The 27,516-nt window shown below is 39.4% G+C and overlaps 1 protein-coding gene and 1 long non-coding RNA gene across 3 annotated transcripts in view; one reads left to right on the top strand and one right to left on the bottom strand.

The window, feature by feature from the left end:
- The first annotated feature begins 354 nt into the window (after window positions 1–354).
- Window positions 355–27,516, top strand: part of LOC131255772 (sister chromatid cohesion protein PDS5 homolog A-like) — a 60,039-nt gene continuing 32,877 nt past the window's right edge. The window contains exon 1 of the mRNA XM_058256591.1: window positions 355–537. Within this exon, the coding sequence (XP_058112574.1) occupies window positions 433–537 (105 nt within the window). The 5' untranslated portion in view covers window positions 355–432. The remainder of the gene's footprint in view (window positions 538–27,516) is intronic.
- Window positions 25,073–27,302, bottom strand: LOC131255774 (uncharacterized). 2 transcript variants are annotated; one of them, XR_009176405.1, is made up of 4 exons: window positions 27,265–27,302; window positions 27,092–27,154; window positions 25,496–25,644; window positions 25,073–25,345 (listed from the first exon to the last, which is right to left on the bottom strand). It is a non-coding gene; the product is annotated as an uncharacterized LOC131255774 (long non-coding RNA). The 2 variants fall into 2 exon arrangements; XR_009176404.1 differs by having other exon boundaries at window positions 27,092–27,177; window positions 27,265–27,287.

Here is a 27,516-nt window from a genome sequence, read left to right as displayed (position 1 = left end):
ATTCTGTTACTAGTTAATGATTACTGCTCCTGCCAAGTCATGATTGAAATAATAGTAGGACCTTGTTTCCACTTCAATCATGTTGTGCCAGAAAAGGCTGGAAAGCAGAAGATTGCTCAGTTTGGGGCCGTCTTCCTTGTTGCCTAAACCGAGGGTGTTAAATATGCTTGAGAAGCCTTGTCAAGCACGACTTGGGGGCACACTCGAACACACCCTGAATCATTATAATCTTGAACTCCTGGTTCTTTTAATTGGGATGGCTCAATTTTATTTTTTTTTTTTATTTGTTGTTGTTGTTGTTGTTGTTGTTGTTGTGCATGTGTGTGTGTGTGTGTGTGTGTGTGTGTGTGTGTGTGTCGGGATAGCTCAACTTCATGGCTTCTTAGCATGGAAGTTAAAAATTTTGAGATAATAGGAAGCTGAGTTGTTAGGATGAACTTGTTTAATATCATATTTATAGTAAACTCTACCATTCTTACCTGCAGGTTTTATGAAGGTGTTGTGCAATCTTATAACCCAGGAAAGAAGAAACATGTGGTAAACTATGAGACTTGTGTACTTCTCTTAATTATCCCTGTCCAAACTGTCCCCTTTCTTGAAGAATTACTTGCTGAATGATATTTGCTTCAAAGATGCTATATGACGATGGAGATGTGGAAGTTCTCCAGTTAGAAAAGGAGCAGTGGAAGGTTATTAGTGAAGGGTCCGAGCCTAGCAAATTATTGATCTATCTATTATAGAGCAATCTTTTCTTCTTTGGCTAAATTGCAATTTTTTAGCGCGGAATATAATGTGTTCAACCTTTTTCCAGTGACTTAAATCATTGAATGTTTCCCCATCCAAAGGAATGTAAGTATCACTACCAAAAGCTTTTCTTTCCATGATTCAATTTTGTGTCGTTTTAGTTAATTAAAATACAGTTTGGGCAGTATATGGTCGATATGATGCATGGATTATGAGTTTTGAACCACAACATTATAGAAACTGATACGAGGGTCCTGAATGGATCTGCTGTGTGGGATGCTTTGCTGATTTTAAACTCATCCGAAAAGCTTCTACCTTTCTTCTTGTTCAAACTAGTTTGTGTGCTCTTACTTCCTAGGAATTCGTACTCGCTACATTTTGGAAATGCTGAATCACTGCTCCTGCACCCAAATACACCACTGCTTTCTCTTCCACTTATGCAACTAACTTGTGCCAAGCCCGTTGTCATTGTAGTGGGCAGAATAATGTGATTTCATACCCTGACTGACCTATGTGAATATTTTGGTTTTTGAGTAATGAGATGACTACTGGTGATGGTAGGATTATGAATCTTACTCTCGTTGCAGATGCCAATTGACTGGTGTGTGCTTGTCATGGCCCAATGACTAGGTCAGAGTGCTCATCTGGTAGGCCAACGAATTAAATTATTGACATTTGCGATCATTATCTGGCATATGTGTGGCACACCTAATGGCCAGGTGAGCCATTTTATCTGTTCACACCAGTTACAAGGTGGGGGTCCACCTGATGAATGGCCTGATGTACAGGTGGCAAATTGGCATATGTTGGGGACTAGGAATAAAAAATCCAGTCTCACAAGTAGCCATACCAGGCAGGGTACTTGGTTTCGAGAATGCAATTTCCATTATACATCTTGTACATTGTTGTTGCTACAGGTCAGCCAAGGAGGAAAAAAGTAGGACACCTGGTGCCTCAAGACGAAATAACAATCCTTATAAGAAGTATGGAATTCGTATGTTGTGGGTATTTACCTATCTTTCTTGCTTAGTGAATTCTGAAATTTTGTGACATGCTTTCACCTTCTAGATTCAGGAGGTAAACAACTATAAAGAAAAATGTAAAGAATAGCCATAGTGGAATGTCAGAAAGCAACATTGGTGCTAGTGCTAGCGATTACGCTGAAGGAAGAGCTACCCCTGAATTATCAGATTCTCACCCCGACACAAGTCCTGAAGTCAATGAAGTTAATTCTGGTAAAACTATTGCCACTTTCAAAATCAATGGTTTGTCTCTTGTTCACCTAACGAATTGCAAAATGCCCACAAGATGATTGTTTCATCCATTGGCTTACTGTTACCTGTAGTTGCTGCCAAATTTAATACATGCACTGCTGTCCTTACCCTTGCAACCTCACTCAGTGCCATCTGCTCTGTGTTGTGGCTATGATGTTTGTTACATGCTCTTCACACCCTCACAGAGAAATGAGAATAGTACTCTGCTGTAATCAGTGTAGCTGATAAATTTTCTTAAAACATTGATTTAGCTACCTCGTAAAAAATTAATGAGTGGCACTTAACACATCATTTTGTGGAAGGATTTAATTATGGTCTTAAGATACATACTAGTCAGGTCATGGGTGTACATGTACCTTGGATGAGTCAACTCGAACTTGGTGAGATCCAACCCAGTTTGACACCTCGAGTGATCCCCCCATTCATCCTTGAGTGATTCGTGACTTTGACTGAGGACTGAATGAGTTGATCTGAATCAACGAGTCTTTTAACCATGGTAGAGATCTTCTCTATTCTTTTGGTTTCTCATGTCCTGCTTTTTTCTTATTAGATGATTTTGCAAACGAGCAAGCATCTCCTTCAGCAGCCACGAAGGAGGAGGAACGAGAGGCCCCAGCAGACCTAGAAGAATCAGACAGAGAAGAGAAAGTGGATTCTTCCGACAGAGAAGCTGTAAGAGATTCGGATGATGAACCCCTTGTAATCTCTCTTTGCCTTCTCATCTTTGGACTAGATTGCTTAGCATCTTACTAGTTATTGTCCCTCATTTTGTTATGTTTCTTCCAATGCAGAGCATGTGGAAGGTACGAGGAGCAAAAGTAGCCTAGAGCTTGGAGACTGGCCTTCTCTTTGAAAACTCAAATGTTGGATTTGGCTTTGTTACCATTGTCCCAACCATGGTCTGTCGATCTGAGTTGCTGAACGAAGACGGACATTTTGCTACCTACAATAGATGCTGCTAATGAATTATAGTGACACAAATGCTGTGATAAGGGCCATGTATATGTAATTTTCACGGTTATTGTATGTAGCATGTGTTTGTGGCCATCTTATGTAGAGTAGTTTAACCACTCATCTTGTATAGGTCATAGCCAAAAAATTACACATCCAACAATCCTAACCATCTGATTTGTTCCTTCAAATGGACTGTTGAAAGGAATCATCTTGTGTGCGACTTCCGACTGTTCAATTGGTATGCTAACCCCTTGGATGTTGCTTCCCCTGGATTTTTTGACTTTGTCTGTCAATAGTAGGTCCATTGATCCAACTGTTAACATCATTTAATCAATTTGGGTTTCGGTTATGGTCCATCCAAGAAGCGGTTAATTAATTGGATGGTCTGAATCAGGTGCATTGGCTAGACTAGTAAGTATTGAATTTCCAGGTATAGTTCATTTATTATCAGTTGCATTTTTCTTATATTCGAGAGGACACCTTTATTTGAGATGTGTGACAATTGTCGCTTTCTGAAATGAACCTGGTGTGAAAGGATCGTCTCCACCTTTTGGTGTCACAGTACAACTTCGGCCTAAAATTTGTTGCGACCTGTCATTAGTACAAATGATGAATTATGTAGCATCATGGGCATCAAATAATGTGTATGATCTCCAGCCTTTGATATTAAGCTCCCTCTATAAATGTGTAGTGCACCAGAGTTCAAAGCCTACGATTGGTGGCATGATTTCTATGTTTGATGGACTAACATCTTTGAACTTGGGAGGCTTCAGGGTGATGGCCCATCCCTTATGTGTCCCACATCATCAACAGCTTGGACTATTAGAAATAGAAGGTAGCTGGTCCACAAATCACAGTCCATAAATTTTAGAAAATAAGAAGTGCATTTATTTGACAAAGGAATGGGAAGCCATATGCACTTTCCTGACTTGTAAATTAGGACATGCCATTCTCTGGGAACATTGCTACAAGAGATGAGCTGCTTGTTGGATGATTGCATCAAAGTGCTATAACTAATATGGCCTAATTTACTATACAAAAGAAGAAAAAAGAAGAAGAAAAGAACAGAGATTTTACTTGTGACAATGTGGCATACTTCATTGCTTAGAAAATATAGGTTGTCACTCATCACTGCTTTTGTAAACCAAGAGGAGATGAAAGCTTTCGTATATTTGAGACAACCCAAAGGGGTTGAATATATAGAGATTACAGCATCTATATAAGGAAAGAAATAAAATCAGAATCATCTACCTATGGAAACCAACTATATAAGGTATGCTAGCTATACAAGGCATATTCTAGTTTGTCTAACATCCCCCCTCAAACTAATGTGGGTCATCGACAAGTAATAGTTTGCCAATGAGAAATGAGTGACGTGCAGAAGTTAGGGACTTGGTGAGAATGTCTGCAATCTGATCATGGGATGCAACATGTGGAAGAGAAATGAGCCCAGACTGAAATTTCTCACGGATAAAGTGACAATCAACTTCAATATGCTTCGTCCGTTCATGAAAAACCGAGTTAGAGGCAATCTGAATGGCACTGAGATTATCAACATGGAGTGGAATAAGATTCTGCACAAGAATGCCCAAGTCGGAAAGAAGTCCATGTAACCAAACAAGCTTACTACACGCAGCAGAAATCGCCCGATACTCAGCTTCTGTGCTTGATTTGAAAACAGTAACATGCTTCTTACACTTCCAAGAGATGAGAGAAGTGCTAAGAAAAATACAGTAGCCAGTGGTAGATCTTCGTATGAGAGCGCAACCAGCCCAATCAGCATCCGAATAAGCACAAAAGTCCAGAGTTACCGTGGAGGAGAAGAACAGTGATCGATCTAGAGTCTCACGTAGGTACCGTAGGATGCGCAACACTACAGTCATATGAAGAGTCCGAGGAGCAGAAACAAACTGATTGACAACTTGGACAGTGTAGGCAATATCAGGGCGAGTCATAGTTAAGTAAACCAGACTCCCAACCAAACGGCGGTATAAGTCGGGCTGTGTAAGTAGATCACCATTGTCGCGGCCATAATGAATGTTAAATTGTAAGGGAGTCTGAACTGCTTTCTGATCTGTCAATGATGCCAAAGCGAGAAGATCCTTGGCATATTTACGCTGGCTGATCAGGATCCCACGTTTAGAACGTGAAATTTCAAGCCCAAGAAAGTATGTGAGATGGCCAAGGTCTTTCATCTTAAAGGAGGATTGCAGAACTTCCTTTAAAGCCGAGATGCCAGTAGTATCACTACCAGTTAGGAGGAGGTCATCAACATAGACCAGAACAATGATAATTCCGTAAGCAATGATGCACAAAAATAAGGATGAGTCATGACCACTTTGAGTAAAGCCAGCACCCGTAACAACATCGTGAAAGCGTTGGAACCATGCCCGAGGTGCCTGTTTGAGGCCGTACAGGGCTTTCTTTAGGCAACATACCTTATTGTCAGGGATTAAAGAGCCAAAAGGAGGTTTCAAATACACGGTTTCTTGAAAATCTCCATGAAGAAAGGCATTTTTCACATCCATCTGAGCGAGTGGACATGAGCGAACAGAAGATATAGCCAGAAGAGTACGAACAGTTTTCATCTTGGCCACGGGAGCGAAAGTCTCATCATAATCAATTCCGTATTCCTGTTTGTATCCCTGAGCGACAAGTCAACCCTTGTATCGATCCAATGATCCATTAGACTTGAGTTTGACCGAATAAATTCATTTGCTACCAATTAGTTGTTGGTCAGTAGGTCGAGTGACAATGTCCCACATATGATTATCTTCCATTGCTGTAAGTTCTTCTGCCATAGCCTTCTTCCAACAATCATGAGTGACTGCCTGAGAGTATGAAGTCGGAATAGAAACGATATCCAGAGTAGCATTCATGGCAGACATAGAGCATATCAACCGATCAGGCGCTCGATGTTCATGAGCGGAACGACGGATCGAGGTAAGTTCGGGATCGGTAATGGGTACAGTAGGTTCGGGTTGAGTAATAGGTGGTGGATCTGTACGTGGGCGACGTGAGTAAACCTGCAATGGACGAGGGAGAGTACTTGAGGCAAACGAAATTTATGGAAAGGCAGTTAGACCAGGAGAGTTTGGAGTGTACGGAGGAGGAAGAGATGAATGAAAAGCAATGTGTTCAAGAAAAATAACGTGTCGTGAAACCCGAACACGACGAGAAACCGGATCATAACATCGAAAACCCTTCTAAGTTTTTTCAAATCCCAAGTACATACATTTGACCGATTTTGGAGATAGTTTGTTACGTTCATGTGAAGCCAGGTGAACATAACAAATACAACCAAAAACACGAAATGTGGAATATGCAGGAGATAAGCCGGTGAGAACAGAGTAAGGAGATTTACTGTTCAGAACTTTGGTTGGCATTCGGTTAATCAAGTAGACGGAATGTTACATTGCTTCCGCCCAGAAAGAACGAGAAACACTCATAGCTGTCATCAGGGTGTTGGCAGTTTCAACAATATGACGATTTTTTCTTTCAGTCACCCTATTTTGTTGTGAAGTATCAGAATAGGTGGTTTGATGAATAATCTCATGCCCTTGAAGAAATGTACGAAAATCAATTGAGAGATATTCCCCCCCTGAGTCAGAGCAGAGAGTTTTAACTGAAACCCGAAATTAAGTCTCCACCATAGAGTGAAATAACTTGAATTTTTCAAAAACCTATGACTTCGATTGCAGAAAGTAAATCCAAGTGTAACGTGTGAAATCATCAATGAATATAATATAGTATCGTAACCCAGAGAGAGACATAATTGGTGAAGGACCCTAGACATCCGTATGCACAAGTTCAAACATAGAAGATGATTTTATAGTACTTAGGGAAAATGGAACACACTTACTTTTTGAAAGACAACAGGAAGAACAAGAATAATCCCAACCATTTTTATTAAGAGAAATATTCCGTAACATGTCAGACGAAATTAACTGAAGTAACCGATCGGAATGTGGATAACCCAGGTGAAAGTGCCATAGTTTCCACAATTTACTTGCTAAAGAAATATCTGATGAAGAAGGAGAAAAGAAACAACGAGCCAGAGTGACAGATGGATCAAAATCCAGCATGTACAGACGACCATGCCGCCTACCCCTCCCAAGTACCTTCCCCGTCGCCAGATCCTGCACAAAACAACAGTTGGGAAGAAATATAACTAAGCAGTTATTTGATGTGAGTTGACCAACTGAAATTAAATTGGAGCAGAGGTTAGGGACATAAAACACATCACGAAGGGTGAACTGGCGATGAGGAGAAGGAGAGAAAGTCAATGATCTAACAGACTGAATAGGTAGTCTAGTGCCATCGACAGTAGAAATAGCCTGATTGCCGGTGTAGGGATGAATGTCACGAAGATGGGATACAGCACCGGTCATATGATTAGAAGCACCCGAGTCGAAGAACCATATAGAAGATGGGGATATACCTGACATACCGGCAACAGAAAGGGCCTGAACAATTTGCTGGAGCATCGCAGAAGTCAACGGAGATGAAAGACCTTCAGCAGAAATAGTAGATGTAGAATCACTAACAGTCGGCTCAGAAGAAATAGTGGCAGCAATAGCAGAAGGAGCACGACCACGGCCATGACCACGACCACCACGTCCACGGGCAGAAGAAGATGCATATGCACGTGTATGGCAGTATTGAATACCATGACCAGTTCGTCGACAATAAACACACTATTCTTTGCATTGAGCGACAACATGACCCACCTTGTTGCAGCCGTGACAAGTTAAAGGAGAGGAGCCACGTGTTGGTGTAGTGGTGGACACAACAAGCACCATATCAGATGATCCCGAAGTCGAGGAAGGAAGTGATAGAACTTTCAGTCGTTGTTCCTCAGCCAATAGATCATTAATAATCGAATTCAATGAAGGAGTAAGGCTATGGTTCAAGAGAGCAGCCCGACAATGCTCGAATTTCGGACGCAGTTTCATAAGAAATTGGCGAACTTGCGCACTCTCACGCATAGTTTGAAAAATTCCAAAGTCATTAGGAAATATTGGATCCATCAAGGCCATCTCAGTCCAAATTGTGACAATTTTAGAATAAAATGATTGAATACTGTCGTCACCCTGAGTAAGGTTAACGAGATCCTGTTCCAGACGATATGACTGGGCCGCATTACTTTGTTGATAAATTGTCTAAAGATGCTCCCACATTGCCTTAGCCGTGCGATGAGGTGTGAGGCCAACAATAATGGACCGATCTACCGAATCAAGAATCCAGGTAAAAATCCGTCCATTGTTCATTTCCCAATCAGCCAATTTATCGGCATCTGTGGAAGTAGGAATAGTAACAAATCCATCAATTAGTCCCCACAAACTACAACCCTTGAGAAAGTTCTGAAAATGGATAGCCCATAGGGAATAGTTGGTACCATCAAAACTACACCTTGGGGCCTCTGTACGTGATGATTTCTTATCCATTGATCGGAATTAATATAAAACGCGCAAAGAGTTGCAACAGAAGAATATTTTAGGTGTATCGTACAGAAGGAGATACCCAAGGGGTAGCAGTATCTGGATCTGGCGGAATAGGAACAGCAACAGGAGCTCTAGATTTGAAAAATGTAGATCTGGATCTGGCGGAATCGCAACAGCAATAGTGGATCTGGATCTGGATCTGGATGAGCGAGATCCGGCGACGCAGCAACAACAGCAACAGATCTAGATGGGAGCAACAACAACAGATTTTCAATAGATCTGGATGGGAGCAACAGATCTAGATGGGGTTGCTGGAACTCGAAGAGAACGAGCAATAGAGATGACCGGGCGACGCTGGACGAGCAGAGGGGCGATCAGACGAGAAGCGGTGGTCGGACGGGCAGGGGGTGGTCAGATCTTCAACAGGGGGCGGTCGGAAGAGCAGGGTAGTCGGATCTGCAACGGGGGCGGGGGACGAGCAACAAAGGGCGCTGGAGGAGCAGAGGGATGGTCGGACAACGCAGCAGGGGTGGCCAGACGACGTAGGGGTGGTCGGATCTGACAGGTGGTGCCGAATTTGGATCAGTGAAATTCTGATACCATGTAAACCGAGAGGAGCTGAAAGCTTTTGTGTATTTGAGACAACCCAAAGGGGTTGAATATATAGAGATTACAGCATCTATACAAGGAAAGAAATAAAATCAGAATGATCTACATATGGAAACCAACTATATAAGGTATGCTAGCTATACAAGGCATATTTCAGTCTGTCTAACACCTTTAGCGAGGTTTTTCTGAGTGTAAAGATTCTTCACAAACGAGTGTAAGCATCATTATCATGATCTAAAGCTTTATTCCAACTACCTGGGGTTGGCTATATGAATCTGGTTTCCCTATTTGACTCCATCAAAGGCTATACCTTTAGTAGGATCATAAGTCATCAATATTTTTGTAATGCCTTCATGCACGTCCTTTTGGGCCTTTTACAATGAGTGTAGGGAAAAAGTCTTTGAAAGTATTGGAAAATTGTCAAGCTTGAATAAATTTTCTTTTGAATATATGTCGAGGTGATGACGACCATGCGAGTAATAGGTAATGTAATGCCATCACCAATCCTTAGGCATGGGTTGTACTATCCATCTAGGTTCAAATTGAGGTTTGGGTTTGTTGAAGTTTGGCACAGACGGGTTGAAAGATGAAGAGGAACTAGAAGTAGTTTGGCACAGAGGGGTTGAAAGATGAAGAGGAACTAGAAGAAGTTTGATAGGAGACGGGTGGAGCGTAGGGAAAAAAAGTAGTCGTATGATGGGTTACCAATAATAATTTGGGAGCCGTAATGATTTGGAGAAATTCGTTTGAAGGAATGCATAAGGGCATATTGACTAGGTGGTGATTGTTGTGAAGGCCTCATGGAGCATTTATCCAAATAAAAAGAGTTGTAAAGTGAAGGCAATTAGCATTGTTGTGATTTGTGGATCGGCATATCTGATAATGCGGCCTGTGACAACGAGCAAAGGCCATGTAATCGTTTTCCAACTATTTGGAATATTCGGGATTGGAGATATCCATTTCTCTTTAATTTGAAGAATGCTTAGTAGTCATAGGTAGCGATGGATGTTATATCCATATGGCCCAGATGAATGTTATATCCATATGGCCCATCATTCCCTGCCTCTAACGGCCTTGTCGGTATGGCCTTTTCAAATAAGAAAGGTATAATTTTTTAATTTAGTTTGCATCAATTAGAGAAGCATGCTTAAAGACATATTGAGAAAGAAGGGATGCATTGGAGAACTTATGAAGAGAGAAGGAATTATAGAAGTCGATGGAATGATTTTGAATAAGTTTTGGTGAATGAGATGGTCTTTGGAGATGGTTTTAAAAAAGAGAACCAGGGTTGTAGATGCTTTTGGAGAGCGAGGTGAAGTTGGGGATTAATTTGGAGAGAGTGATGGAATCAAAATTTATGGGCTTTTTTCTAAGTAGAAAAAGGAAAGGGAAGGTAAAGAAAAATGTGAAAAGATAAAAGAAAAGTAAAGAGAATATTAGGTTTTGAAGAAATAGATGATCTTGAAATTCAAAATATGGACTTTAAAAAAAGAGTTAAAGATATTGAAAGTAAAAGATCTGAGAAAGTTGGAGAAATAGAAGAACATATAAATTGTAGATCTATCTTTTATTCTTTTATAGCAAAACTTTAGGGAAGAAAAGAAGGGATATTCTTTGAGGGTGGTGTGGCTTGCAAGATGATTGCTATATGTCAAATGAGTGATAAGGTTTTGATGATTGGTTGTTTAAATACCATGAAGTCTTATCTTTATTATTGTAATTAGAAAGTGAAGAAGAGAATAGAGAGGAAGAAAGAAGGAAACTTTCCTATTTTCTATATTCTTACTCAAGGCAACACAACAATATATATATATATATATATAGAAAGGGTATTTGGATGCAAGCAAAGCTGTTTGTAAAGCACCTTGAATTTGCACATTGACACATCTGACACATGTAATCAAGATTGATGATGGCACATATGCATGTAATTGAGATTGATGCACTGAACTTGGGATGAGGTTGCTCATGCTTATTCCACCTCTTCACAGGAATCTATCCTTACTCTTTTTTCTTTTTCTTTTTTCCTTTTTGGTACAAATCTATCCTAGCTATATTCTGCCTTTCAAAGGGCGTGATGTCCTTATTATTATTATTATTGTTTTATATATTCTTATGCATAAATAGGTTTTAAACCATAGAGAAGATGTCTGCTCTGGACTGCGCATGCTGGGCACAAATTATTATTTTTTTAACACGCACACACACCCCCACACACTCACGCCATAGTAGGGTTTCACCACCCATGGGTACTCGAACCCTTGACCAGGTGTTGAAATTCCTGAGAGTCTACCACCGGAGCAAGAGTAAGGACCCACGTTGGGCACAACTTTGCTTGCAGCCATACAACCCCTAAGAGTTCTAAGTGGTCCCATGGCCCACGAGATAAGTGAGCCAAACCAAATAGGCTATTAAACAAGGTTTCATCCAGTATCTAATGACAGACTTTCCAAGTATACAATTTTTCGCAAGGTTTCATCCAGTATCTAATTACATACTTTCCAAGTGTACAATTTATTTTTTTTTCTTTCAATCTACATTGACAATTCTCATTTGATACATTCAACAATCACAATTTTCAATCAAAGACAACTTTTCTATTCTCATCAATGACTCCTCGTAGTAGGACACTTGCACGGTCCAGTAGATTGGATAAGATGTTTACTAGTTCTGGCAAACATTTCATGGGCTACAATATGAAAATCACATCAGTTGAATGATCTAATCCATCCATATGTGGGACTTCTTTATTTATTGCCAAACCATGGTTGGGATGGTTATGATTTTCTGATAAAATTGATTCTTTAGAACTGTAAGCAATAGACGATGGGCCTAACAGATGGATGGCTCACTGCTGAATAGGCCTACTTTCCCATAAATTATGTTGATTGTCCACTAAATAGTTATTGTTCAGATGGTATGAATCATCTTATTTGGTCGGAATTTTACATGGTCGCCTAAGAAATATGTCCTGGACATAATGCAGAGCCCATATTACTTGGTTAGACTGGCCAAGTGTCCCCTTGCAAGTAGAAAACTGCATGTGATGATGATTTCCACACTTCTTTTTGGCATCACAAAAGTCCAACTCGAAAATCACCACATAGTAACAAGTGATTACTCTTATACAGTTACACCCCACGTACATGGATGTGGGAAGGTGAAAGAACTCTGTGTGTGATGATCAAAAAATACAAAATATAAAACATACATGAAACACTACTCTTCTTCGTCTAAATGTTTGCTTAGCCCACATTTGTACTATTCTTTTTTTAATGTTAATTTGCTTAGCCCACATTTGTCTAGACCATTGGAAAAAAAAGACCAATGGCTAGGTAGGCTACATTAGTTAGATCATTCAGCTCATAGATTAAGTTATCTTGTTTCTGAGGTGGGCCAAAATTTGAAAACAAAGAGATAACATAGACATTATTTTTATTTTTATTTTTATTTGTTTGTAGAAAGGTGGAAGCACACCACCTGTAATTTTATTGATTTGAAAATGGTTATGTACAGCCATTCAAGTAGGTGCAAATACAAGAAACAACAGTCACACATATCATATAGACCAAGCAAAATACACAAATTTACAAAAAGGAGAAAACAACTAAAGCTTTTTTTTTTTGTAGACATGAACTGTACAAACATATTTACCCTAGCTCCAATCATCTCACCGTCATTGCTATTTAGGAAACACCATGGAAGGAAAAATTAAGGAAAGCATTCTATCAATAAATATATAGAATTCTCTCCTTCCCTTCCTCCAAAGTGCTAGGGTCCAGAAAAGCATCCCTACACCTACTCCGTGTCCAACTCCAAATCCTATCCACATTAATTCCCAATCATATTTCCTTTCAGATTGCAATGTTGATAGAGGGGACGGTGGTGCACTCTCTGCATCTTCGCATTTCTTTGATAGTGGAGGTCCACACAATCCTGCGTTCTCTTTGAATGATTCGCTGTTAAATGTAAGAAACTGCTGGCTTTGTGGTATTTTTCCCATGAGGAAATTCTGTGAGAGATTCAACACTGCGAGGAATGTTAGATCTGTTAGCTGCCAAGGGATCTCTCCAGACAATTTATTATGTGAGAGATCTAATGACTCTAGATCCCTTAAATTCTGAAGTGATGTTGGAATTCCGCCGGTTAAATCATTGTTGGACATATTGAGCACAAGGAGGGACTTTAGATCCCCAATTGATTTTGGGATATCTCCATGAAATTTGTTCTCCGAGAGATCCACTACAGTAAAGGCCGTAAGGATCTTTACTAGTTCGATCTGTAGCCCTTTGATGACTAGAGACACTTTGTTTTGATAGTAAATGGAACTTCCGTTTATCATTTTGCTAAGGACCAAAGTTTGGGATTTGTCCTCATCCATCATTGCCTTCCAACTCTTGAACATATTTGATGGCAAATTACCCTCAAAGCTATTGAAAGAGAGGTCGAAAATTTGTAAGAGAGGGAAAGGGTGATTTGTTAGAGGATGCCCAATGTTGCCATGAAATTGGTTGGATCTCAAGACGAGAACACGCAACTGTGACAAAGCTTCCAACCAAAAAGGGAAGGTGTCATGTATTTGATTGTTTGCAAGGTTTAATACCTCCAACATTTTGCAATTGGCCAAAGACCTTGGCACTTGGCCCTCTAATTGATTCCCACTGAGATCAAGCGTTTGTATGTTACATCCCTCTCTAAATGTCTGAAGTAATGTGCCATTGAAAGCATTTCCTTGAAGATTCAACACACTAAGGCTATCACCAATCTCACCCAAACATGGTGGAATCCGACCAATGAATTGATTGTGAGATAAATCGAGGACTGCTAGGGATGTTGCATTGCAAACTGATCGAGGGATTTCACCACCGAGGCTATTGTTTGAAACTGAAAAGAATAAGATGGAGGGTGGTGGGATAGGAAGTGAGTCTTCTAGCTTGTTGGAGCTAATGTCCAGAATGCTCAAGTCACTCAACGAAAGATGGGGAGATGGTTCTATTCCCCGTAGAACATTGTGAGAAAGATTTAAATAGTTTAAAGACCCATTGCCAATTTCCCATATCCATTTGGGTATTTCACCACTAATTTTATTGTTGGAAAGATCCAATTGCCACAACTGCTCTTGATTTCTCAAGAAATTTGGAAATGTGCTGATGTTGCAAGAACGTAACAACAAAATTTGAAACTGGGGGATGGAAACAAACGAGGAATTACCACTGCCATATTGGACTGACAAGTTGTTATCTGAAAGATCCAGAGAGTAAAGATTTTTGAGGTTTTGAAATAAGCCTAGCTCCACAACACCACTGAAATTATTGGAAGAAATGTCTAGGTCTTCAAGCTTGATAAGTTGAAAGATATATCTGGGTATCATCCCCTGCAATTTATTGGATGAAAGATAGAGGAACTCCAGCTGTGAAGAAGAGGCATTGTGAAACTCGCCAAGTTGACCACTAAGTTGGTTACCTGTGAGACCCAACCTCTGTAATGATGGGAGTGAAAGCAATGATGATGGAATGGTCCCATTAAGCAAATTATTCGCTAAGCTGATCACTTTGAGATTCAGAAGCTCATTTCCATATGAAGAAGGAATTGGGCCGCTCAATTTATTGGATGAAAGATACAGATATTGCAGTTTGGTAAGGTTCAAAAGTGAGGATGGTAATGATCCTGACAAGTTGCAATTGCTGAAGTCTAATTGAGTCAAGAATTTGAGATTATTGAGAGAATCTGGTAACTTTCCTGAAAATCCAGTGTATGAAAGGAACAATGCTGTAGAGTATTGTTTTGAGGGAACTCTGGCAAATTGATAGCTACAAGTGGATTACCTGATATGTCGATGATTCGTAGGTTTGGCAGCTGGAAAACACTGTCAGGGAATTTTCCATGCAATCCACACTCTGTAAGGAGCAGGGACGTCAAGGAGGATAAATTCCCTATGAAATTGGGGACTGCAGACGAGAGATTGTTTCCACTGAGGTCGAGTTCAGATAGGAAATGGAGCCGTGAAAGGGAAGAATAGATGGAGCTTTAAAGATCACATTCTTGTAAGATCAACTTGCGGAGACTCCCTGGGAAGCTGGGCACTGCTGAGGAGAGATTGTTTCCGCTGAGGTCGAGTTCAGATAAGAAATGAAGCTGTGAAAGGGACGAATAGATGGAAGCTGAAAGAAGACAATCTCGTAAGCTCAACTTGCGGAGAGTAGGGAGTGGCAAATCTAATGTCTGGCCCTGCTGCAGTAAGATGTGTACCCAGTCTAGATAGAGTTCACTCAGATTGGACAGGTTTTGGACGAGCGCTCCAATGCTTGGGTTTTCGAGTTTCAGGTAGTGAAATCCAGAACCATTGTAATATTGATTGTAAGAAAGATCGAGAGAAACCAAAGTGGTCAAGCGGGAGATTTCCAGTGGGATTTGGCCATAAAAGGATAAGTGAGAGAGGTTGAGATGGGTCAAATTGGTGAGCTGGTCAAACCCAGATGGGAATGGAGAGGGATCAAACTCATTGTAAGCGAGGTTGAGCCTCCGCAGGCTCCGAAGACGAAAGAGGCTTTCAAAATCAATCCGACCAGAGATATAGAACTCACTGAGGTCGAGGCTGATCACGTGACCAGTGGGTCCATCGCACGTGTTGCGTTCCCAATTGCAGCAATCGGTATTGTTTGAATTCCAAGAGGGGAGAGTAGAGAGGGTGGAGGCAGTGAAGTTAAAACCATGCTTGAGGTGTAGGATAGCAGAGAAGTGATGATGGTTGCATTGTTGGGTAGTGAGAAACAGAAGAGATGATAAAAAGACAGGAATGAGAAATGATGGGTTTTTAGAAGAAGAGAGGAGAGCCATTAGGTAATAGAGGTTGGGATGTGTAGGAATAGAAAGCGTGAGGTTTATTTATAAACAGAAAGTGAAGAGGTTTTAATAGTGTTAAGACTCGTTCGTGTGAAATACGAGAGCCGCTCATAGGAGTAGTCATCAAAGAAAGAAAAAGAGTCATGGGAATTTACATGGAAACGGATTGGCCACTATCCCTGCCACCGGCCCGGTGGCTGTGGTCGGTGTTCTGTCGGCCCCACCGTGATGTATGTGTTTCACCCATTTTTACAGATCATTTCAGTGCTCGATCCCAAAAATGAGAGGGATATAAATCTCAGGTGGACCACACCATAGGAAAACAATAATGATTGGATATCCACCATTAAAATCCTCTTAAAGCCCACTGTACTGTTTATTTGACATCCAATGTGTTGAGTAGGTCATACAGACCCAGATGAAGAGAAAAAAAACAAAGATCAGCCGATCCAAAACTTTTATGGCCCCTAAAAAGTTTTTAATGGTCGACACTCATTCAACACAGTTTCCTGTAATGTGGTCCACTTGAGATTGAGATATAAATCATTTTTGGTCTTATACCATAAAATGATCTAAAAATATAAATGGACAGCATGGATGGAACAAATACATCATGGCAGAGCCCACGGAGCAACCACCAGCCATTGGCGGGTGGCAGGGGATAGCCAATCCGTTTCCTATTTACATACACAGCGTATTGGCTGCTGTACACACCACCGACCTGGGTGTATGTTGACCTAACCAAGTTACGTGTGTCCCATGAGGTATGTATTATATCCAAACCGTTCCTCCAGTTGGCGAGCTCGTCGTAAGGCTTGAGAGGCAAAATAAGAGAGATCGATCCACGGATTAAGGGACCGCACTGCATTGCAGAAGTTTTTGATCATTATGATATTTGTTTTTCCTCTTCGTCCATGTCCATGCGACCTTATTAACAGATTAGATTAAAAATAAATGTTAAGGTGGGGCCTAGAAATGTCTTAACGGTGAGAATCATTATTCCATTGCTATTTGTGATGTGATCCACCTGCGCTTTGGATATGACTTATTTTGGGGCTCATTCATTAAAATGATCCCGCCAAATAGGTAAACTCCATGGATATAATAAATACATCATTGTGAGGCCCGTGTAACTTTGATAACCGTTAATACAACTCTGGAGCTCCGTGAGCATCAGCGGGACATGAAACCAAAAATGAGGTGATCCAAAACTTTAGTGGGCCGCATTGGAGGAAGAAGTAGGGATTCAGTGACCACCGTTTGATACGAATCAAACATTCATATGGCCAAAAAGTTTCATATTAGGCAAAATTTTTGGTGTTTTCACCTCATCACAGTGGTAATGACCTTATAAACTGTTTGGATGGCATATAAACATCAAAGTAGATTTGGATTGCATTGTTGATACTGGTTAGTCGTCGATGTTACCGTAAGTGGACCATACCATAGGAAACAAACAATGCTGATTGAATGCCCACCATACCTTGCGGTAGGTTAAAACATTTCCGGATTAGGTGCGCCCCAGTCTCACCCAACGGAGTGTGGTCCTGACTGTGGAGCCCACGTTGATGCATGTATTGTATATCCAAGCCGTCCATCCATATTTCTGCTCCATTCGAGGCCATTAACAAAAAAAAAAACACAAGCACGTCCAAATCTCAAGTGGACCACGGTGCTGATTGAATTCCCATCATTAAAAATTTCTTAGGGCCCACTGTAATACCCACTATGAGTTTATTTGCCATCAAACCTGTTGATAAGGACACAATGACCTGGATTTAGGGAAAAACAAATATCAGCTTCAAAAACTCTTGTAGCCCACAATTTTTTTTTTTACCGGTGGATGTTCAACAACTACTGTTCCTCCTCTATGGTCTACCTGAGATTTGGATCTGCTACATTTTTTGGCTCATGCTCGAAAATGATACAGAGAAACTGATGGAAGATGTTTATATACAGTACATACATAGAATAGCACCAATGTATTACAACGGAAAAGAGAGACAGGAGCGGATTGCCTACGTACCAGAGTGGCTACTGGTCGCTGCTATACGGGGCTATCATGATGTACCTGTTTAATCCACACTGTCCATGCATTTTACTAAGATAATTTTAGGGCATAAGCCCAAATATGAAGGAGTTTCACTTCAGGTGCACCATTCTAGAGGAAACAGTGGGGGGCATTCAATTAACTGGATGACAAATGAACAGTTTGGATGACAAATGAACATGATTCTGAGCATTATGGTGGGCCTTAAGGAGTTTGTAATGGTGGGCATTCAATTAGCATCGTTTCTTATGGTATGGTCCACCTGAGATTTGGATCCTCTTAATTTCTGGGTTCATGGCCTAGAAGAAGCTGAAAAATGGATGGATGGGCTGGATATACAATAAATACATCAAGATGGTCCCACGGTCATCCTAGCTATGCAATCTGCGTTTGAAGAAAATTGTTGATTTTTTTTTTCTTCTTTATTAACTGGTGGATATTTTAGTCATTTTAGAAAAAATCATAAGGAAAATGGGAGAAAACAAACAGAAGGTACCCTTCACAATAACTTCATTAATGAAGTACTTTAATGACAATTTAATTTATAAAGGTATGAGGATGTCAATGCCATGTAAATAAAGTACTATTTTGTAAAATTCCTTTGATAGAAATTAAGTAAGCTGCATGGTAGAAACGGTGAGGATTGAACATCAACGGTTGAAATGTTTGTGGGGCCATAGAAGTTTTAGATCAGACTAACACTATTGTGTTTTCAGTTCCTCCCAGCAAAAGTGACCTCATGAACACGATAGATGACATATAAACACCTTAGAACTAGGGAGGTTTCAATGGGAGGCATTTTCATACCCACTTTTTCCTGCTGTGTGGCCCAATTGAGTTTTGGATCTACTTCATTTTTTGGCTCAGGTTATAAAAGAGTCTGGAAAAATTGATGGACAGGGGGGATTTCTTACAAACATCACAGCTGGTCCACCTAGCTTCTGGCACGGGAACTTCCCGCCCACTTTTTCCCATTATTGCTGCCACTTAAAGTTTTGGATTTGCTTCATTTTTGGGATCATTCCCTAACAAAGTCTGGAAAAATGGATGGACGGGGTGGATTTCTCACAAATATCACAGTTTGGCCCCACTCTGCTTCTGATCAATACAGGAACTTCCAACCACAGGTTGTCCAAGCAATCCACGTACTAGATTCAGATATTCAGACGGTTCTGATCCTTTTAGTAAAAATAGATGGATAAGTTGGATTTCTCACAAATACCACATTGGCCTCACCCAACTTCTAAGCATTGGAACTTCCTGTGACAGGTTGTCCTAGGCAATCCACATCTCACATTCAGATATTCAGATGGACCTGATCCTTTTAGGCAAGGCATGCATCAACACTATCATGATTGTCTGGTAATTGGCTTTGATCAGCCTAAAAAAGATGGCAGCTACTCATCAGGTGTTCACTACTTTATCTTTGTCCTCTCTCACAAATCAGGGCCAGACATGTATCAAGATGTGAATGATTGATAAAGTGATTTATAGTCACCACATTCTGTATACATATGTGGGTCTGGCTCTTTGAATCAAGGCATTTTCAACATGAGGATTGCCTAGTGAGTGGCTCCGATCTCACACATGTAACTTTTTCTGTGCGTATATTGAGTGCCAGAAGAAAGGTGCACTGAACAAATGCATGCATGCATGCAAGCACAAATATGATCTTTTGTCGTACATCTGATTCATGCACCGTGTCCCACCTTATAAGTTGACTGACCGGATCTTTTTTTCTTTTTTCTTTTTTTCCAGCCAAGGCATCTATGCAGTGAGGCTACAGTGAGTAAATTCCATGTTATGATCACGTGGAGGCATGTACCGTGCACAATAGAGTGAGGCCCACTTCACCTTGTATCCATGATATAATGTGGAAGTTGGGCTTAGACCTTTTAGATGGATGGGATGAAATTTGCCCTATTTCCAAACACTGATAATCAACTGACTACATGAACGGGCATCATTGGCCGTGATCATTCAAAGGAGGTGGCATCAAGTGTCCCACTTTCCATCTCTAGTCCATTTTTTCTTGAAATGGAACACTTCCACACACACAACACGGCACATATACATGCATGACTTTTACAGTCGCCATTAGATGTGGGGCCAACATGCTTTAATTTTCAACTGCTCTTGGAATTCCTAACACAAGAATCTCACCAGGTCAAGCCAGCCATGGCCATCTGCGGGTCAAGCATCGTGGCACCATTTATTATGCGAAAGAATCCGTACACTATTTTTTATTTTTAACTATTGACTGCCCTCATTTCTCCATTTCTTACTGAGTTTATAAATTATAGTTAGCAAACAGTACAAGCTACAAAATTGGATGACAAAGTGTCACACGATTACCTGATCTGGTGTGGCAATGGATTATAAGATGGGTGGGAAATTGATCCAGATGATTTACAATTAACTGACAGCTTTGAAAGATACACATCATAGTGTTCCTACACACAAACCAATGGTTTGGATCCTATTTCCCATTGTTTCCTTTGATGTGACCCACTTCGAATTGTAGATTTGGTTGTTTTTTATATTTTTTTGGTCCGAGGGCCCCAAATCCAAGACGTAAACTGGTGGACAGGAGTGGATGTTGTAACTTTTGTGGCAGATTAAAACTACCCTGGCTATTCCGAGCTTGGGACAGGTGAAAGCTCCAAGCAGCTATCGAAGGGCCACCATTATGTTTGGATTTTATCCACCGTCCATCCATTTTCTCATATTATTTTAGATTATTAGGCTAAAAATAAGATGTTTGTCTTCTTCAGTTCAACAGTTACGGTGGCCAAAAGGTTGCCACGTCAGTCTTCCAAATCCTTTGTATTTCTATATTCTTGCAACCATACCTCTTCTCCCGACCATCCATATCTTTCTGCTCGACCCATTTTCTCTTGCTTGGACTTCCCAACAGTACAAAACTGGATTGGAAAACTTCTTGAGTTCAAGCCATGTGTTGTACCTGGGTTTTGGATTAGGTTGTTTCTGAACCCTGGTTTTCACTGGTTTTCCTATGGGGAACCCAAATCCACATAACCTGATGGATAAAATGGATGTTACATATATAACATTATGACCCCACATACCTTTAAGAGTCACACATGTAAATTAAGGGAGCCACTCATCAGAGTAGATACCATTTTTCCAGATGCCGTGTATTGTATTACAAGTCAGGTCAACAGAGTAGTCACCATCCTACGGATGCCTTGCCTCACAAGTAACAAGTCTAGTTTAACCAGTTATTCACATGAACATGAAAGACAGGTAAATTTTATTGCCAGTCTCCACACTTTTAGGCAGGTGGGCGCATTTAGCAGCAAGTTGGCAACGATGTTGGGTGGGGCCCAAAGAGATGTTTGTGAGAAATCCACTACGTTCATCCGTTTTGAGTGCTCGTTTTAGGAAATTTGACAAAAATAAAGTGGATCTAAAACTCAAATAGCTCACACAGAGAGGAAAAATTGGGCAAAAAAATTCCTACTGTTGAAACTTTTCCGGGCTCCACCTTGATGTTTATATGCAATCTAAACCATTTATAAGGTCATTACCACCGGGATGAAGTGAAAATACCAAAAAAAAAAAAGCCTTAAATAAAAAATTTATGGCCCCAAGAATGTTTCAACGATTCACAATGAATCCCCACTGTTTGTAACCCACAAAGTTTTGGATACACATCATTTTTGGTCATATCCTAAAATGAGCTCTCAAAGCGGATGAACGGCGTGTATTTCTCACAAACATCTCAGTGGGGCCCACCCAGCATCCTTGCGCAGAAACATCCTGCAAAGGCTTTGACAGGGAATCCGCGTCCATTGGATGATGGGCCTGATTCTTTAAGGGAAGGCACTTATATGGTCAGGATTGCCTGATCAGCTGCTCAATCTCATGAGATTGCTAACATGCATGTTCCACGTGGATGCTATCATAGTGGTGTCTCTATTCTACATGACTAAAGACTTTAAACCATGATATCTACTTACTTCAAATCCTGTTGTAAAGAAGTTGTGGTACACATTGTTATAAATGGAAGCTGATTGAGGCAGATTCAAAGTTCAAGTGGACCATACTACATAAAGCAGTGGGGGTCGATGAAGCCCACCATTGAAACCTTCATAGGGCCCACCATTATATTTATTTGCCATCCAACCTGTTCATAAGGTCACACATGTACAGACCTGGATGAAGGAAAACCCAAAAATCAGCTTGATCCTTAACGTGTCCCCAAGAATTTTTCAAGGGCAGCTTGATCCTTAACTCACGTGTCCCCAAGAATTTTTCACAGCTTGATCCTTAACTTACGTGTCCCCAAGAATTTTTCAAGGGCAGGCGTTCAATCCAACTATTGAGTCTTCAAGTCGCTAAGATGTCCTTTTCACCATTGAGCCAAGACTGCTTTTTAGTCAGTCATGCTAGTGTGAATATTGCTATTTAGGTAGGATCTAGGAAAATATACTTGACATCCATCTATCACATTATGGGGCCTCACTTTTCTATCGACTATTGAAGTCACTATTTTATCCTCTTGTGAGGAAAAAATTGGTCATAATAGTGCCGAAGTTATTAAAGTAGGGACCATTAAAAGTTTTAATATCTAGCATCCATCTATCACATTATGGGCTCCTATTTTTTCTGGTTGTACCATGTATTTTGTATTCACATTACTAGTCCTAAGGCTATATAAGGAGGCTTGTGCCGAGTTGTCAGCCAAATCACAACTTCTATCATAAATCCCTAGAATCTCATTGGCTCTTCAAATCATTACCTCCTTTTGGGGAGAAAAAGATTGCACCGAGCACAATCAGTGAAATGTATTAAGCAATGGGCCACTACACAAAAAGACTACACGAAGCACAATGGGTGAAATGTACCAAAAAGCAGGCCAGACAGTATTGTCGTGCATTAAGTTGAGCATGCATGTAAGAATGTAATGCATGGTTTAGATTGATCAATGATTCCACATTCAACTTGTGTAATGATGAGAACATGGGCTAGAATTTTTAATCCATGCCTAACCTTAGCTGCTGAGTGGAATCTTAGCTCCACATCAATAAAGAGGACTAGGCTTAAACTTATTATGTATTTGGGTTGTGCAGGCATCTTGATCACATATTAAGCTTGATTATTGTATATAGCATGTGTTTGTAACCATGTCTCGTGTAGAATATCATAACCACCATCCTAGATAGGTCATCGCTCAAATTAGACTCATCCAACAATCCTAACCATCTGATTTGGGCCTTCAAATGCACCATTGAAAGGAATCTTGTATGTGACTTCAACTTGTTCAATTGATATGGATGATGCTTCCAACTAGATTATTGACATTGTCCACGACAGGTCCATCAATCCAACTATTAACATTAGTTAATCAAATTGGGCTTTGGTTATGGTCCATACAAAATGCGGCCAAGTAATTTGATGGTCCAGATCAAGTGCATCTCCTAGACCGTAGAAAGTATTGAATTTTCATGTGTGGCTCATTCACTATCAATTGCATTCGTTGAAAATATGCTTGTTGTTTTGTTTTAATTTTGTCAGGAACACCTTTATTTGAGATGCCTGATGTGAGAGGATCATCTCCACCTTTTTTAGTGTCACAGTACAACTTCGGCCTGAAATCTGTTGTGACATGTCCCCACTACAAGCGATGAATTATAAAGCGTTCCGATCATCAGAAAATGTAGACGTTCCAATGTGGGCCCACTGTTTGGTGATCCCTATTCTTTGATATTGGCCTCCTACTACGCACCAGAAACCTCCTAGCTTCTGGTGGCAAGATGTATACACTCAACTTGGGAGGGTTATGACAATGGCCCATATGACTAATCTAGAATGTTTGTATAGATGGTTATGATCATCTTAACTTATATGTACTGTGGAATGATGGTTAGATATCAAAATATCCTTTTTCGTCAGTTTAGGGAATCAAATGCCGCTTTTCTAATGCGATTCTACATTCAAGAAAGGTAACGATAATATAAATTATTAAAGGATCCTTGTATTTATTTATTTTTTCTAGGATAATTTCTTGAAAGACAAAAATAAAAAGGAAAAATAAAAATCATCCAACTTTTTTAAGTATTACCATACCGTGATAGTGTTAAAGTCTCTGTAGCATTCCAATCAATGTAAAATGTAGACGCTCCAATGTAAGATCCCTCATTTTGATATTAGCCTCTATTATAAATGGGGTACGCACTGTAAACCTCCAGCTTCTCGGTGGCATTATTTATACATTCAACTTGAAGGCTTCGGCAATGCACACCCATTAAGGGTCCCACGTCATCAATGGTTTGATCATCAAAATAAAATAAAATTTAAGTAGACCCCGCCAAATCACAATGCACAAATTTTTGTAAATGATGAGTGCATTTATTTGATGAAGAAAAGGGAAGCCATGTGCACTTCCCTAACTTGTAATGATGACATGATTATTCTCTAGGAAAATTGTTATAAGCAATGTTGTCAAAATCCTATGATTTAGGATTTGAGTTTAATCTTGAGTAAAATTATTTGAATCCCACCTTTGAATCCCTTTTTTATATGAATCTTAGATTTTATGATTTGAATCCCTATGATTTATAATTCGAATCCTGAATTATGATTCAAATTATACTTGTTTTTTTTTTTTTTTTTCTATTTTCAGCTTTTCGCTTTCATTTTATGTTTTTAAATTGGTGAGAGCGTTAAGAATTGTTTAGAAAAAAAAAAAAAACCTTTTAATATATATATATATATCATTTAGAAAAGGTAAATTATGTTATTTTGTTCTTTATAAGCGATTAAATTATATTTTTTTTCCTTCAATGTTAAATGGTAGTTTTTTTCTTTTTGTATGATTTCTTACTTCTTAACTGATCGAAAAACTAAATTGATTTTCAACTTACCTAGAATGTTTGTATGGATGGTTATAATCATCTTGATGTATATGTATTGTGGAATAATGGTTAGAAATCAAAATATCTTTTTTTCCGTTGGTCTACAGAATGAAATGCCGCTTTTCTAATCCAATTCTACATTCAAGAAAGGTAATAAGAACTAAATTATTACAGAACCTTGTATTTTTTTTAATTTTTTAATTTTTACGAGGATAACTTCTTGAAAGACCATTAAAAAAAAAAAAAAGGAAGAAGAAACATAAGAATCATCTAACTTTTTTAAGTAATACCATGTCATGATGGTGTTTAAGTGTTTAAATTTTTTTCTGATTTATTTATATATTTTTTAAAATTTTATTTTAAAAAAAAAACTTATGATTTACGATTTGTGACTCGATACGATTCAACCCCAATTACGATTTGCAATATGATAGCGATTTAGACAACATTAGTTACAAGAGATAAGTTTCTTGTTGGATAATTGTATCCCATCATGGCCCTACCTTGTCTTGATTAAAGAGGAGAGGTTCACGTTTTGCTTGCTATCTGCACTCCAAAAAAGTGATTTCGATAAATATGATTAGAGTGGTGGCTCAACATGCTTTGATTTTTAATTGCTCTAAAAAAATTTACCCTCATTAAGAATTGAAGCAATTTTCAAGAAAATAGAAATTACACTATTCTTGGTTTGCTTACCTAGGGTTCATCTTGTGGTCTACAGATTGGACCAGGCGGGCCGCAAATGATCCATCAAGATGATGTTTGACTGGGCTGGAGAAGAAGAACCCTTCGTCCGTAACAAGATCAGGTGGGACGTACCTATCAGCAAGATCTATAGTGAACTCCTGCAATCAATTTCATAGTAAAAGCATTAAGGTGTGAAAGTATGAAGAGCTATAAAAGCTAGAAGTGTGCTTGGTCAAAAGCCCCATTAGGTAGAAGCTAACTGAAGTGTGCCCTAACTGGAATTGCATATATGTGGAGGGTTTTTTTTTTGGATCCCCAAATCACCATCCATTTCCTTCCAGGTAGGCATGAAATGAAGCTGATTAGATTTGGGTAGAAAGCACCCACCCCAATCATAACAGAAGCACATAACTGCAACATACCAATATGTCAAGTTTTTCCCTTTTTTTTCATTTAAAAAAAAAAAAATCATGGAGAAGTAACAGCAAAAACAGAAAAAAAAAAAAAAAAAAAGGCCCCAAGTAACACATACTTAACTTTCTCTATCTCAAAATTTGAGACAATAGAAATTTGGACAAGTTGGGGAATATACACAGAATAGCTATATTACAGCAGGAGCTTCTCTAACCCAACAAACACCTCTACTTGGAAACTCACATGCCAAATGGGCACTTGAAAGGAGATCTGATTCGTGCATAAGGTTGGCTCCATGGTTTACATAACCTGGCCTCAAAACCACACCACTCAAGCAATCAAGTCACCACATATGTAATTAAAAAATAATAATAATTGAGTGGCTCAGGAAATGAAGAAATTTCAAGCAGCCAATATTCAACATATGTTACAGCTGTCTTGATTAATGGACAAACCTCACCATCCCAATGGCAAGGACCTGCTTGTGCATGTCTCAGATGTACTCACACAAGCAAGGTTGGCATGCGTAGATGAGTGAATACTCTTAATAAAAGAAAAGTTGCTGACTTTGAATAATGATGATTCCAAAAAAGAGGCTAGAACCCAAGAAGGAGAAGACAAGCCAACCAATCCAAGAAAACCATTACTAAAATGTTACGTATTATGAACTATCAAGATATCGACCATCAAATTCTTAAAAGAGGAAAACAGTGAGCCATGCAAAAAAGAAAAGAGTCCACTCTTGGGTTCAATAGAACAAGTACTGTACACTAGTGTCCCTCCAGGCTTCACTAATCTATAAATGCAATAACGTCAAGGTAAAAATCTAGAGGGCACCATTCTTTTGCAGAAATCTTAAAACCACTGCAGTATTATGGGGATATACATTAGCTTGTTACAATATCTTTGGCGATCTAATATTGTACTTTGTGGTTCATCGAAAAAACAAAAACAGCTATTGTGTAAACATAGCATTTTAGAGAAAACCATAATGTATTTCCTTTTGTAATCCAGATACATAGAAATGCATTAAAACTAACGGCCATGTAAAATAAAAACAAAAACAAGAGCATAAAGAACATTTGCCTAGCATCACAATTTTTATTTTTATTATCAAAAAGTACCAAACATGTTACATAGCGCAAGGCCTCTAAGAGAAAACTAAGGAGAAGAAAGGGTTTGAACTCTTACAATGAAGCTGCATCAAGGAGCTCATCTTGTAAATTTGTCAACTGTTCCAAATCCTCTAATCTCCTGTTCCAATGTAAGTCCGCTCTCTTAAACAACAGATTGAATAGGAAAGGAAGATTTAGTCATTAAGACTTAGGAAAGGCAGAAAATAATCATGTTCGTAAAACACTTACCATTACCAATCAAAGCATCTTAGAAGCAAGCACATGAACAATAACTGACCCAAAAAGAAATAATATTATATGTCAATACTATCAATGATTGCAGCTGTTTGATGATTCAAACCAATATTGGCTATTTTAATTTTTTTCCAAATTCCAAAATAATCCCAATTTAATTATCTTTCGAGAAATATGAACTTGTTTAAGGAATTCCTTGGAGAGGACACCCAATCCAGAACAAGGAGCATCCAACAAAACTTTATC

This window comes from Magnolia sinica, chromosome 9, assembly GCF_029962835.1.
Source record: "Magnolia sinica isolate HGM2019 chromosome 9, MsV1, whole genome shotgun sequence".
Lineage (NCBI taxonomy): Eukaryota > Viridiplantae > Streptophyta > Magnoliopsida > Magnoliales > Magnoliaceae > Magnolia > Magnolia sinica.
Note: the sequence above shows the minus strand (reverse complement) of the source record. Positions and strands in the feature narration are given on the sequence as shown.